The sequence below is a fragment of the Miniopterus natalensis genome, chromosome X (assembly GCF_054644295.1).
Source record: "Miniopterus natalensis isolate mMinNat1 chromosome X, mMinNat1.hap1, whole genome shotgun sequence".
NCBI classification, from domain to species: domain Eukaryota; kingdom Metazoa; phylum Chordata; class Mammalia; order Chiroptera; family Miniopteridae; genus Miniopterus; species Miniopterus natalensis.
In genome coordinates, this window is record NC_142103.1 from 68,919,093 (window position 1) to 68,933,223 (window position 14,131).

Below are 14,131 nucleotides of genomic sequence, written 5' to 3' on the forward strand. Positions count from 1 at the left end.
TGAGAATGTAACTCATTGTTTTGTTTGTGTTTTTTTCTAGTCCTAACGCTTTAGCACTGAAAAGCTTGGGTCCAACATAAGATAGCCAAGGATAGTTTGTGCCTTCCCAAGGTGGCAAAAATTACTCTGCCAGCATTAGCCAGCTCACGGGAAACACACTGCAAGGGAACCGTGCAATCCAAGAATGGATTTCACACTGATCGATAGGAGGTATTTCTAATGGTAATTACTGATTTTGTTAGAGTTCCCCATTTGAACACCACTCAAAGAAACCCTGGCTTGACATGCATACCTTTCAAGTATAAAAGCACCTGCTCAAAATCCTATGAAAGGGAGAGATAATGACTCATTTCAGGTCTGCATGTCTCCGAATTTTACCAAACTGATCGATTTCATCAAAATCCTCAGTCCGTGTGGAATGGTGGAATGAGCCTGTAATGGGCAGCCTGACCAACTCTATTTTAAACCTGACTATCTCGGCTCCACGAGTGATCGTGGACAAAGTGCGCCCTCCTCTGGTTCTCAGTTTTCTTTTCTTCAAAGTGGGAGCGACAATTTCTGCCAACCCAAGCTTCTGAGGTCTTTTAGGGGGAGAGGAAATGATGCATGTGAAAACATACTGGAAAAAGGCCAAGAGCAACGGAATACCCAGCCACAGGTAGCTGCTTAAACCATGATACCCTTAAAGCCACTGGTGTCACCTGATATGGTCATCATGGAGCCCAGGAATCATTGCCCCGTCACTTGAATTGTCTTTCTTTGGGGTATAAAAATGATTTGTCTGCTGGAGTCTATGGAGTAAGGAGTGCAGATTCTCCCATCATCGCTGGGCTTGATCTCTTCAACTCTGTCTTCAGGGGCTAGGACAAGATGGCCTCCAGGGGCTTCTCTGCTAGGAAAATTTATAATTTCAATGGAAGCACAGAAGAGAGGTCAATTTCAGGTATTGGAGTCAAATGATGTCTTCCTGTCAGTTAGCAATACTGACTTCAATCCACACTCCAAATTCTCCATTGGATTTTTAACCAAACTCTGGGAAAATATTCTCTTAAGAGAACTTAAGTCTTGTTTTTATTGTTCCTACCCTGTTTGAATGAATGGAGTTTTCTACATCCCAGTCCGTGGCTGTGGAATCCTCCATTTCTGCCTCTTGTGACTGTGGAACCAACTGTAAGCATCCCTGAGGCTCTGGGCATGGGCAAGTGTGGCCAGAGAAGGAAACTTCTGCGACAGATGGGGGTGGAGGCGGGTACTAGAATCCCTCAGAGCCCCCTCTGGGAGGGCACTGCTTCCTTCTTCTTCCCATGTAATGCATACGAATAGGTCCTTTCTCCCAAAGGTTCTTGCCAAGCCCATGGAAATTATGCATTCCCTCTGGATTTTGACCTGTGTTGAACAGTGGTGTGAGTCTAGTGAAAAAACTCAAAGCCAGCCCCAAGCTTCCTTGTGTTACACACAGTCCAAGCCCACACTGCTTATACTTTGGATTGCCTCTCATCGGTCCACTCCTGCTTTGTGTTCTGGAGAGCTTGTGTCTTCTGCTCATCCACTTGGACATAGTCTACTCTTTGCTCATCTGAAAGGAGAAGTTTCTGAAGGGAGAGAACAAAACGGGTTTCATTACATTCAACTGAAAATTTAGAAAAATGTCAGTCCTTCTATGGAAGATTATAGTGTTAATAAGCATTTGCTGCCCCTTCTTTCTGGGTCATTCACTGCAGAAGTGTTATTATATTTTGTGTGTATGTGTATAAATATCTCTTCACCTCCATTCCCTTCAACTTTGCTCTAGCCATTTGACTTGCTTTGACTAATATAGTGTGAGTGGAAGTGACATGTGCCAATCCTATAGAGAAAAGAGGCATCCTGTGATTCTGCAATCTCTCTTTTTCCCCTGCCAGGAGACCAGCATGCCTCAGGTGGAGTTGCTCCTTCTGCCTGGGCCCTGGATTGAAGATGACCTGGAACACCAAGGCCCTGGCCTGTAGTGGATTGTCCCATTAGCAACAACTGAAAAAGCTTTTTCTGTTGCAAGGCATTGAGATTTGAGGCTTGTTTGTCTTGACTGCGTAGCCTACCAAAGCTATTGCACCTTTTTTACTTATTGGTCTCATCTTTCTGACCAGCTTTTCTGGAGTATTAGTTCAGGTTTTTGGAATGAAATTAAAGGTAAAGGAGAAATGGAAGTTCACTCATCAAAAGGAAAGGGAAGCCTACTAGATCGTTTTTTTACACACACACACACACACACACACACACACACACACGAACCATACTGTATACTCTGTTCGGCATGGTGCTTTTCTCATCAAACTGTACATTGTTAGGCACAGTATAGATTATGACCATCCCTTGATCAAAAATATTTAGCTGTTGTCCACTGCTTACTATTCATTCATTCCACGGCTTACACTAGTTACATGGGCAACACTAGTTAATGGCCAGTGTTGCTTACATCGTATGTACTCATTTAATCTTCACCACAGGCATAGACACAGGTGTTATTCTTTCTGATCCCCACATTACAGAAGAGAAGATGAGAATACTACCCAAAGAAGTTGAAACTGCCCAACCTGGCCTTTGAGGCCCTTTACTGAGGGGTTCCAATTCCAACCGAGAGTTCTTGTCACCAATCCCCAGTTTAGCCACACCAGACTATGACTTCTTCTCTAAGCAGGCCCTCCCGATGCCTGAAGTACCCTTTACCTCACCCTCATCTCTGCCAGAGAAATTTTTCTATAAACTTTACGGTCCAAGTTTTAATGGGCATGAATACCACATGCATTTGTATGTATACAGGCGGACCTTGAAGGTATTGCAGGTTCAGTTCCAGAACATGGCAATAAAGTAAGTATCGCCATAAAGTGGGTTGTAACCTTTTTGCTGGTGGAAGGTCTTGCCTAAAACACAACATCTATGGAGCACAATAAAGGAAAGCAAATAAAACGAGGTATGCCTATACATCCAAAGAACATACCCTAGAGGAAATACAGCAGGGTTTCTGGGAGGCAGCATCGGGGTTGATTTTAATATTCTTCACTGTATGTGTCTGTATGCTTAAGACTTTTCAAAGAGAACATACATGGCTGAATCATCAGAAAAATCTAAACAGAAATGAAATCTTCTGGGAATTCTCAGACACAAAGTCCTTCCTACCTGCTGTACAGGTGCTGGTGATGCTGAATTGAAGTCCAGGGCTAGATAATCCAGGCTGAATTTCTTTGTCCACATCATAGCACCACTGCTCAGGGAGTTGGCTGTTCGGTGTTCCTCCTAGAAACCAACATTATAGGATTCAGATTAACAATGTCTGGCCAGGCTGCCCAAGGGAAAGAGGGTAAGCCGTGTCTTCACCTGAGCAGCTGCCGTCAGATCATAACAGACTAGTCTGATGAGAGCTGCGGAGCTCATCCTGCACTTTTGAGTGAGAGGAGGCATTTGAAATACAAAATAGCAAATTCAATCTTCACATGAAGTTATATCTTTATTCACTATGAAAACAGTTGGCCAAAATTTCCCCCAAGAAGAATTTGTTTTATGGATCTCAGGGGCCCACGGTACCTTAGAGATTAAATCCTGAAAAGATCAACCACACTTATTAAAGTTCTAGTAAAGTCACCCCAAATGCACCCAAAGATGCTTTGTACAATACAGTGATAGCATTTTAACACTCACCTATGGACTTACCACCAGCTTCACAAATGGAATACTACGATGCCCATGAAGTACCTGCTCTCCCTCTACTACTACCTCCCCACCCCCAAGAGGTTAAGAGCTATCTTGAATTTGGTGTTTAATACTCCTTTTGTTTTTAAATATGGTTTTTCAAGTGTGTAAGTACTATCCTTAAGTCACACACTATTTAGTTTTGCCTGTTTTGAATTTCTATCAATAAAAACATATGGTATGTATTTTTGGTGGCTTCAATTTCTGCTTCATAGTGCATACTTCACATTCACCCATGTTGCTGCAGTAGCCCTAGTACATTCACTTTCACTGGAATAGATTATTCCATTGCATGATTTATTTAACTGTTTCACTACTAAGGACATTTGAGTTGCTTCCAGTTTGGGGCTCTTATATGCAATGGCTCCATGAGCATTTATGTACCTGCAGAAAAATTTCTGGAATGTGTAGCTGAGAATAGAATTATTTGCTATTTTTATCAAACACAGTATTGGAAAGTAATTAGGCAAGAAAAAGAAATAGAAGGCATCCAAATTGGAAAAGAAGAAGCAAAATAACCTGTTTGCTGATAACATTGTCTTATACATAGAAAACTCTAAAGATTCCACTCAAAAAAGTTAATAATAAACAAACTCAGCAAGGATACAAGATCAACACCCCAAATTTGGCTACATTTCTGTACACTAACACTGAACAATCTGAAAAGTAAATTAAGAAAACCATTTAATTTACAACAGCATCAAAAAGAATAAAATATAGGGTGTCCCCCCAAAATGTATACACACACTGTGAATAATTATAAAGGCAGTGTTTATTAAAATACATTTCATTTTCAAAATTGAGCTATCAGCTGTTAAAGTGTGTATACATTTTTTGGGACACCCTGTATTTAGGAATAAATTTAACCAAGGGGACAAAGACTTAAACACTGAAAACTGTAAAACATCGCTAAAAGAAAGTAAAGCACACATAAATAAATGGAAAGACACCCTATGTTCATGGATTGGAAGATTTAATTATTGTTAAGGTTACATTAACCAAAGCAACCCACAGATTCAAAGCATTCTCTATCAAAATCTCAATGGCATTTTTTGCAGAAATAGAAAAACCCATTCTAAAATTCACATGGAAGCTCAAGGAACCCTGACTAGCCCAATCAATCTTGAAAAAGAAGAACAAAGTTGAAGGACTCACATTTCCTGATTTCAAAACTTGCTATAAAGCTGTAGTTATCAAAAGTCTCATACTGGAGTGAGGACAGCATATAGACCAATGAAACAGAACAAAGAGTCCAGAAATAACCTTCACGTTTATGGTCAATTGATTTTCAATGAAGGGGCCAAGACCGGTAGGGAAAGGGCAGTCTTTCCAACAAATAATGTTGGGAAAACTGGATATCCACATGCAAAAGGATGGAGTTGCAAATTAACATTAGACCATATTAAAAATTAACTCAATTTCTTATTAATTGTAAACAAAGGTTTTTCTTTACCTTTAATGTAATCTGCCTAGAAAACACAGATTCTATGTTTTGTCATTACCAGGTCTCTCTGAATACTTAAGAAAAATTAGCCTTTTCTATTAAAAAAGAAAACCTTTTTTTTTTTTTTTTTTTTTTTTACAAATATGTAACTTTGTGTGTTTGCCTTTGAAATCTTTTCTTAAAAAAAATATGTTTTATTGATTTTAGAGAGAGAGGAAGGGAGGAGAGAAACATGATGAGAGAGAAACATAAATCGGCTGTTTCCTGCACTCCCCCTACTGGGGTTCGAGCCTGCAACCTGGGCATGTGCCCTGACTAGGAATTGAACCAGGGACCTTTCCGTGTAAGTCACGATGCTCAACCAACTGAGCCACACTGGCCAGGGCTGCCTTTGAAATCTTTTAACTGTCATTTTGGTTGGATGGGTGACTAAGTACTGTTGCACACACAAAAATTAACTCAAAAAGGATCAAAGACCTCAATATAAGAGCAAATACTGTAAAACTCTTAGAAGAAAACATAAAGGAAAACTTCATGACATTGGATTTGGCAATGATTTATTGCATATAGCATGAAAACCACAGGCAATAAGAGAAAAAAATAAATTTGACTTCATCAAGATTAAAAACTTTTGTGCATATAAGGACACTATCAAGAGTGAAGAGCCCAGAGAATGGGGGAAAATATTTGCAAATCATCTGATAAGGTTAATATCCATAATATATCCATAATGTTCTACAACTCAACAACAAAAGTGAACAACCCAATTCAAAAATGGGTAAAGGAGCCCTGGCCATGGGTTCCATTCTAGGTCAGGGCATATACCTAGATTGCGGGTCAGTCAATGTTTCTCTCTCATCTCTCTCTTTTTCCTCTCTCTAAAATCAATTAACATATCCTCAGATGAAGATTAACCAAAAAATGGGTAAAGGACTTGATTAGATATTTTTCCAAAGAAAATATACAAATGGCCAATAAGCACATGAAAAAGATGCTTAACATCACTAGTTATTAGGAAAATGCAAACGAAAACCACAATGAGATACCACTTCGCACACATTAGGCTGGCCATTATACAAAACAAACAAAAAAGGGGAAATAAGTATTGGTGAGGGTGTAGAGAAATTGAAACCATTTTGCATAGCTGTTGGGGATATAAAATGGTTTGCCTACTGGAAAACAGTTTGGTGGTTCCTCAAAAGTTAAACATAAATTACCATGTGACTCAGCAATTCCACCTCTAGGTATATATCTGAAATAATTGAAAGCGAAGATTCAAACAGATACTTGGACACCAATGTTCATAGCAGCATTAGTCACAATAGCCAACAGTTGGAAACAAGCCAAATGTCCACCAACAGATGAAGAGACAAACAAAAAGTGGTGTATGTGTACAATGGATTGGTAGTCTTTAAAAAATGAAATTCTGCTATGTGCTACAATATGGATGAATCTCAAAAACACTGCTAAGTGAAAGAAAGCAGACACAAAAGGACAAATATTGTGATTCCACTTATATGAGGTACCTAGAATTGGCAAATTTACAAAGACAGAAAGTAGAACAGAGGTTACCAAGCATTCACTGGTCTTTCTCACAAGCTCAAAGATCAGAAATGAACTGCTAGTGTCTGGAATGACTATGCACTTGCTTCTATTTCATTATAGATTCACTTCCCTTTTCTGTTCTCTGGAGACAGAGCACAGTTGGATCAGCATCCTTTATAAGAGTGTTTTTTTTCTACAAGTTTCCCAAGGGCCATTACTAAGTGTGAAAAACATTGGGAAGATCACAGCAGGTTTGTATATGAGTCACTTTCCATCTGCATATGGTTAAGTGCACTTAAATTGCAATTTTTATCAAATAGAAAGGCAAAATAAAGCCCTTAATTACTGCTTCATTGGAGATTACTGTTTCCAGATTTTAATTGTCTATTACCCTCATGTATAGGAGGGTAGAAAATCTTCTCAAAAGTATGTAGAGTCATATTGCTTTGAACATTGTCCTACGATCTCTTTTCAAAATTTCATAGTTCAAACAGATTCTCTCTAGAGTTCCTACGTTTTACTTTTTTAAAAATTTATTTATTGTCGACAGTATTACAGATGTCTCCATATTTCCTTCCTCCTCTTTGCACGCCTCTACCCAGCCCCTGCTCTACCCCAGGCCTTCACCACACTATTGTCTGTGTCCAAGGGTTGTGCATATATGCATATAAGTTCTTTGGTTAATCTTTTTAAAATCATAGAATGGGCACAGTTCTGGCTACAGTGCCTAATAACTCAGAGGTGCCAAAAGCCCCTTCCTCTCTTTAAAACCCATGCTCTCAAACAGAACCCAAGGTAAAGAGAATAGAAGAGATATGAGAGGGCAGGAGGGAGAGATTAGGACTAGAACTATAAGTGATTAATCAAAGGACAGAAATGTTAGGTCTCTATCCACTCAGGTCTTGAGAGAGAACCTAAAATAGTCTCCAGAGACTAAGACACACCCAAAGGCCAGGGCACTGTATCCCCCTCTCAATGGGACCCTGATTCATCTTTTGGAAAGGTTCAGAGGCAGTCAGGGTAGGGCCTGACTGACGGAAGGAACCATCCAATGTGTGAATTTTCACAGTTTAGATTCTGGACATCCAGGGAACTACAAACTTATTGGGGTCAAACAGAGTATCGCAACTCTGGTGGAAAGAATGACTGACATTTCCATTTTCCCATTACACATGCCTAAACCCTGGGTACTCTTGAAATACTGTGGCCTCAAAATGGTACAAGAAACTGAATATTACAGGAAAGAAAACCACCTTCAATTCGATTTGTTCACAGTCTAGAAAACATTGTAACCTGCTATTACAGCCAAGTGATTGTGTTAAGATTGTATGGGGCTCTTCGAAGTTTGTTTCCTTTATAATGAACTCATGAGAATACAGATTGGAGTGAAGAATAAGAAGAGTATGAAAAATATAAGGTTACCATTTGGATGTTGCTTCCTTCCTCCTCTCTGGAAACAGAATTGGCAAAAAATCTTGCAGAATTAATACCATTTCTTCCTGGAGAGAGAAAGCTTGTCCGATTGCTAAGAACAAAAATATAGATGAGGTCAAAGCAATGTCTTACAGCTGCTCGGAAAGCCAGCCAGGAACTGACATGGCCCCCGCGGGGTTTCAGCCCCCCCTCCAGATATCACTTCCTTCCGGCCAAAGCCATTCTGAAAGCAGTGGACACTGCCCAGCAGCTTCTGTCCTACTCTGGGGCAAATGACTCCCAGTTCTCAAAGGCTACTTTCTTCCAGGCTTTCCTTTTGACACAGCTCATGCACTTTCTAGAAACAGACCGAGGCATCAGGTCATTTAGGAAAAACAACAACAACACTCCTTTGGGGCTCTCTTGTTTCCATTCAAAGTAAGCAGGAAAAGTAAGGAGGTGTGGCCATTCCTCTGATGGGATGCAGACAAGGCTGCAAATCAACTTTGGTCCTTCTCCTGAGCCAGAAGCTGAAAATATAGCTCATTGCAGAATTCTGCTTTACAAAGTGATTGTGTCTTGTGGCATTTAGAGTGAACCAACAAACTCCTGGGTTAGGCTCAGGACTCTGAAAATGTAACTTCTAAAAGGTGAGATGAGAGAATAGACACATTTTAGGGGTTGTCTACCACGCCCACGAGCCATCCCTCTTTTTCTGAGAATGCCCTTTGCCTGCTCTGTTCACAAAGTTGAGCTTCTGGAAACCATGTCTGGACCTCCTTCGGGCCATAGCTGATTCCACTCAAGCTGGGGCAATACAATTCCCTCTCTCAAGAATTGTGACTTGGGATAGAAAAAGAGCCTATCTCTGTTGATACTGGAATTGTAGCATGTAAATAAGCTCCGAGTCTATAGTACAGCTATTTTTGGCCATGAAGACTGTGCAACAAAGAAAAGAGTTCACCAAAGACAGAGGAAGGAGCAAATGTGGAGAGAAGTAGATGTTAGAGATTCCTTGGGTTCCAAACAGCATTCTCCTTCCTGATTCGAGTATCTTGGGAGGTTGGGTTATATTCCTTCCTTTCTGATCTACAAAACACTTCTGGCCTGTGATAATAAACCCTGTCCCTTCTTTTGCTTAAGCTAGGACAAGTGGGCTTCAACTACATTTAACCAAAGAGGCTTAACTAAGACTGGGAGTGCCTGTGCTGGATGAGGCCCCTTTGAGCAATCAGACACTTACCAAGGCACAGTGTGGGTCCTGGTTAGAGATGCATGTTCCCGGATGGTAGAGAGGTTTCTCAGGTCTAGGGGAGGTGGCCGTGCTACAAAGAAACACACAATATCCAGTAGGGTAAGATCTCAGGAGTTCAGGGAGAGAGTCTAGAGACTATAAAACTATGACATGGCACTTATCTAGCACATCAAATCCAAATGTGCTAAGCAAATACTCTTCTCCATCTCTCTGCCTGGTTAGTCATCTTTGGATCTCAGCTCAATATCCCCTGCTTAGGAAGGCCTTCTTTGACATCCAGACAAGATCAGATTCCACATCATGGGCTCTCATGAATTCCTGTACTTTCCCTTTATAACACACCCCCCCCCCCGCGCCCCATGTGTGATGATACATTCACCTGTGATTATCTGTTCTGAGAGGACAGGGGATTTTCTGACTTGTTCACTGCAATAGCCTTGGCATCTGACCCTTATTCCACCTCAGTGGCCCACACCTTGCTGAGTTTGTCACACATGTATTCCTTTATCGCTGCTTTGACCAGGTTGCTTTTGTATCTTTCCCCCGCTAGACTACATGGGTAGAAACTGTTGAACTCCTCTCCATTTCACCAGAGCCTAGTACAGTGACTTTCCTGTTGCTCAGTCAGTTTCCCAGGAGCCTCAGACCTCGACAAGCTGGTGATCTGGAAAGGACATATTAATCATATAGTCTTTGGGGTTGGTCTCTCCTGGTGCCATGACACTGAGTAACCACCTCCCGGCTTCACCTCTTTCCCTCTCCCCACTGGGCCCCAGGGTCCATCCCTGTACCCACACCTGTCAGAAAACCAGCGCCTCCTGGCTCAAATGTGCACCTTCACACCCACCCAATGCATCTCTAATCCCAAGTCCAGCCAACATGTTCATGCCTCCGATCACAAAGTCCTATAGAGCTGCACTGTCTAATATGGTAGCCACAAGCCACGTGTGGTTATTTAAATTTATTAAAATTAAATAAAATTTAAAATTCAGTTTCTTGGTTGCACTAGCCACACTTCAAGTTTTCAATAGCCACATTTCCATCATCACAGAAAGTTCTGTTGGGCAGCATTGCTGTATAAAATTAACTGAGCAAAAAATAATGTCTACCTCAAAGTTATAGGTCCCTGTTAAATAGTTTCTGACCAGAATGAATGGTTATTTCCTCTGAACCTCATAAGACAGGGCCTGTTCTCCTATTTAGTACAGACTTCATAATTCTTCTTCTTCCAGATGTTTTTTATATATCTTCTTTCCTCTCATACTGAAGAACCCTCCTTGCTTCCTCATCTTTGCATCCCATCCAGTGCCTAGAACAGCACTACACACACAGCAAACACTGTAAATGTGATTTGACTCAAACTGAATGGGTGAGACTAAAAGGGACCAGACATGAGTAAGGGATTTAGTTACCAGCTTTGGGCATGGCCACCAGAAGGAGTGGTTTTTTCCAAAGGGCAAAGAGAGGTAGAAACATACCAGATGTGAGGATCCAAGATCACAGTCACTTTACCAAATATTTCCTTGGGATCACATAGCCCTACTGGGCAAGTGATAGTGGGCAAGAATGAAGTTAGAAAGTTACTTTGATCTGCTTTTCCTCCTTCCCTCTTCTCCATTCTCCCCCTGCCTGTCCATGCTGCTTAGCAGACCAGAGAAGCTGCCTGGGAGCAATGCAGAAGCTTTAGGAAGCTCTGTGCATATGGGAGCCAAGCTACTCATTGCCAAAGTCTTCTCTCACTTGAAACAACTCAGTTAATAGGCATGCACAGGGCACTGAGTGATAAGTTGCACATGATCAGGTCTGACATTCAGAAATTAGTGTCAAAGGTCATTCTTGGCTGCCTCATAGGAAGAGGGCACTGTGATTACATTCAAGTTCTGTTTAAATGAAGAGATGCCAGGTAGGTTCCACTCCCATCCATCACTTATTTCTGGGCCTTTGTTAGGGAAACAGCCAAAGATGAGCTCTCTGGAATGAACTTGGCTTTGTAGGCTATATTTGCAAGGCCATGGTGCTTGCAAATCCTGACTCCTTTTATCATAATAATCTGGGGCAGCAAGGCTCCCCAGCTCTTCCCATTCAATTCCAGCCCTTTCTCCTCACCCTTAAACTCCCAGACCTCTAGGATGGTTTCTCTAGTGCTTCCTTCCCAGAGAGAGTCAGGAAGGAAACTTCTCCACGTGGCTGCTCTCCTCCCTACACAGCAGGCCTGGTCAAATGGCTTACGTTTCCTCTGAGGCTTGAGATCTCTATTCACTGGGGGAGGTTCCAGGTCTGCAGGTAGCTTAGGCAATGGGCTGGAGATGCTTCCTGAGCTCATTGGGATGTAGTCATCACGGCTGCAGTGGGGTCTGAGACCAGAGGTGGTGACCTGGGGGCCCATAGGCACGTAGCTGTCTTCGGCACTGGCTGAAGCTGTGGGGTACATTGGGGAAAACCTGCATGGCTGCAAGAGAATAGGTACAGGTTGGAAACTATAAAACAGTCATGGAAACTGCTACCAGTGGACAGCCTCATCTACACAGGGTTTCGGTTGCAAATTATCCAAGAATAACTCTGAACTTCCTTAGGAAAGTCAGACAAGCCTCTTACTCAAGCTCTGCTTCTGGACTTACTATGTGAGGTAGGTGATGACTTTCTTAGAACTGATGCTGGAAGACAGAGGGTTATGAATTGATACAAATGCTTTAGGTATAGAGTGATGCCTTCAGAAGCTACCCCAAGTCAGGCAAGTGTCTGAGCCATAAGAACTGGCAGCATCGTTATAGAACACTAAGTCCAGTTGTTTCCAAACAAATTCAAGCCTTAAGGGAAGGCTGGAATGGTCCTCAGAGATTCAGAGTGCTGAGTTTCAAAAGACTTCAAAGGTTTAAAGTAACTCAGGTTCCAAACTCACCAAATTTAAACTTAGCCGCTTGTCTCGATGTCTTAAGGATTGGCCTTCTACATCAGCTGCAAGAAACAAGATAGGGTAGTGAGAAATACAGGACAACATCAATTTAAACTAGGGTCCAAGTGTCTATGCACCTTGGGGCCCTGCCCTCAGCTCCAGAGAGACAAAGAAGCATAACACAGTTTCTATATGCAAGGCTTGCTAGTAAGTCTAGTTGGGCAGTCAGAACAGATGAAAATCAGACCAGATTTTGAAGAAGTTTCTATATGATAGTTTTAATTCTGTCTGTGAGTTAGGAAGAGATATAGCAAGTAATTAACAAATACTTGTTGCATTTATTACATGAGCTTAGAGACGGTGAAGACAGAACTGGAGGTTTGAGGAGAGGAGAGGTGTGAGACATCCCTTGTGATGATCAGGAGAACAGGGTAAACAGAGGAGTGATAGTATTGTCCAGCAGCACTGAGGGTTTGTTTGAGATCTGTGACCATGAATTGGCAACCATGACTTTCTGCAGCAACAGTCAGTCAATCAGGTACGGGCATGGAGAGGAAAGTTGAGTTAAGACAGGATTAAAAACTTGTCAGATGGGTGTGACAATGTTATATAAAAATCAAGATTAATAGTTGAAATGAAAGAGATTTCCATAAAAAAATAAAGTTAGTGATCAATATGGAGTTGCTGACTTTTTATTGTGTTAAGAAAGAATATTAAGAACAAAACCTAAAATTATACCCATCATCATTATTTAATAAAAATATATTTTAAATGTTTTATAACTATAAAAAATAAAAAATAAAAATAAAAAAAGAAAGAGGAGTTGTCTATAAAGCAGCAAGATATGTGGATCTAGAGTCTAATGAGATCTAATTTGGAGGAATTAGCAGCTTAAAGGTGACAGTCAAAACTATAAGAGCAGAGGAGATTATCTAGGTTGCAAGTGTTGAGAGAAGTTTAAGTATAAAGCCCTAGAGAATCCCAACATTCAAAGAGCAAGAAGATGAAACACTGGCTCATCCTGAGGGTACAACCATCTTGCAACGTGGAAAGTCAGGGGGTACAGTGCCATTAAGCCTAACAATGGTGACTGCTGTTGATAAGTGAGGCAAATGCTCTTGGGGACCAGAAGGAAGTGTCCCCCAAGAACTTGGAGATGTCAAAAGTCAGGCTGTCTCTGAGAAGTAAACCAAAGAGTCAACATCATCCTAAAGTGAGAGAATAACTCCCATCTCAGAAATATGTGATGGAGATTGATGGAATTAAGAATGTGTATTATACATACACATTATATATACACATATATACATACACACACATATATACATATATGTTTCTATGTCTTCAAGTTTGCAGAAGTACTGGCTGAAAGCTGCTCTGGAGTCATAATGTCCTATTTAAAATCCCTACTCCATCACTTAATAGCTGTGTGACACTGGAAAAGTTACTTATACTCTGTGTCTCAATTTCCTAATCTGTAAAATAAGGCCAATAATAGAATCTGTTTCATAAGACTGACGGAAAGGTTAGCTGCATCAGTGCATGTAAAGGACTTAGTACAGTGCCTGGGACACATAAAGTATTTAAATCCTAGAAATTATTACGGATGTTGTTAATAAAGAATGTGAGACTTGCATATGTAATAACAGTCCCATAACTCCCTTTCCATTACCAGATCCCTACAGATGTCACCAAATAACACCAATATAAAGAAAACCCTGCCGGGCCACTGTGGCTTAGTTGGTTGAGTGTCATTCCACGCACCAGGAGGTTGCCGGTTCGATTCCTGGTCAGGGCACATGCCCAGGTTTCGGGGTCGATCCCTGGGAGGGGGCATGCAAGAGGCAGCAGATCG

The 14,131-nt window shown here is 41.2% G+C and overlaps 1 protein-coding gene across 3 annotated transcripts in view; it reads right to left on the reverse strand.

Annotated features, from left to right (window-relative positions):
- Positions 1-1,475: 1,475 nt before the first annotated feature.
- The window catches only part of GAB3 (GRB2 associated binding protein 3), a 62,674-nt gene continuing 50,018 nt past the window's right edge, over positions 1,476-14,131 (reverse strand). For 2 of the 3 annotated variants that reach the window (XM_087813624.1, XM_087813623.1), the window contains exons 5-10: positions 12,283-12,338; positions 11,613-11,832; positions 9,372-9,453; positions 8,138-8,240; positions 3,157-3,273; positions 1,476-1,592 (exon numbers count right to left, since the gene is read on the reverse strand). In XM_087813624.1, coding sequence (XP_087669750.1) covers positions 1,476-1,592; positions 3,157-3,273; positions 8,138-8,240; positions 9,372-9,453; positions 11,613-11,832; positions 12,283-12,338 — 695 coding nt within the window. The remainder of the gene's footprint in view (positions 1,593-3,156; positions 3,274-8,137; positions 8,241-9,371; positions 9,454-11,612; positions 11,833-12,282; positions 12,339-14,131) is intronic. The other variant, XM_087813625.1, reaches the window with a different exon arrangement.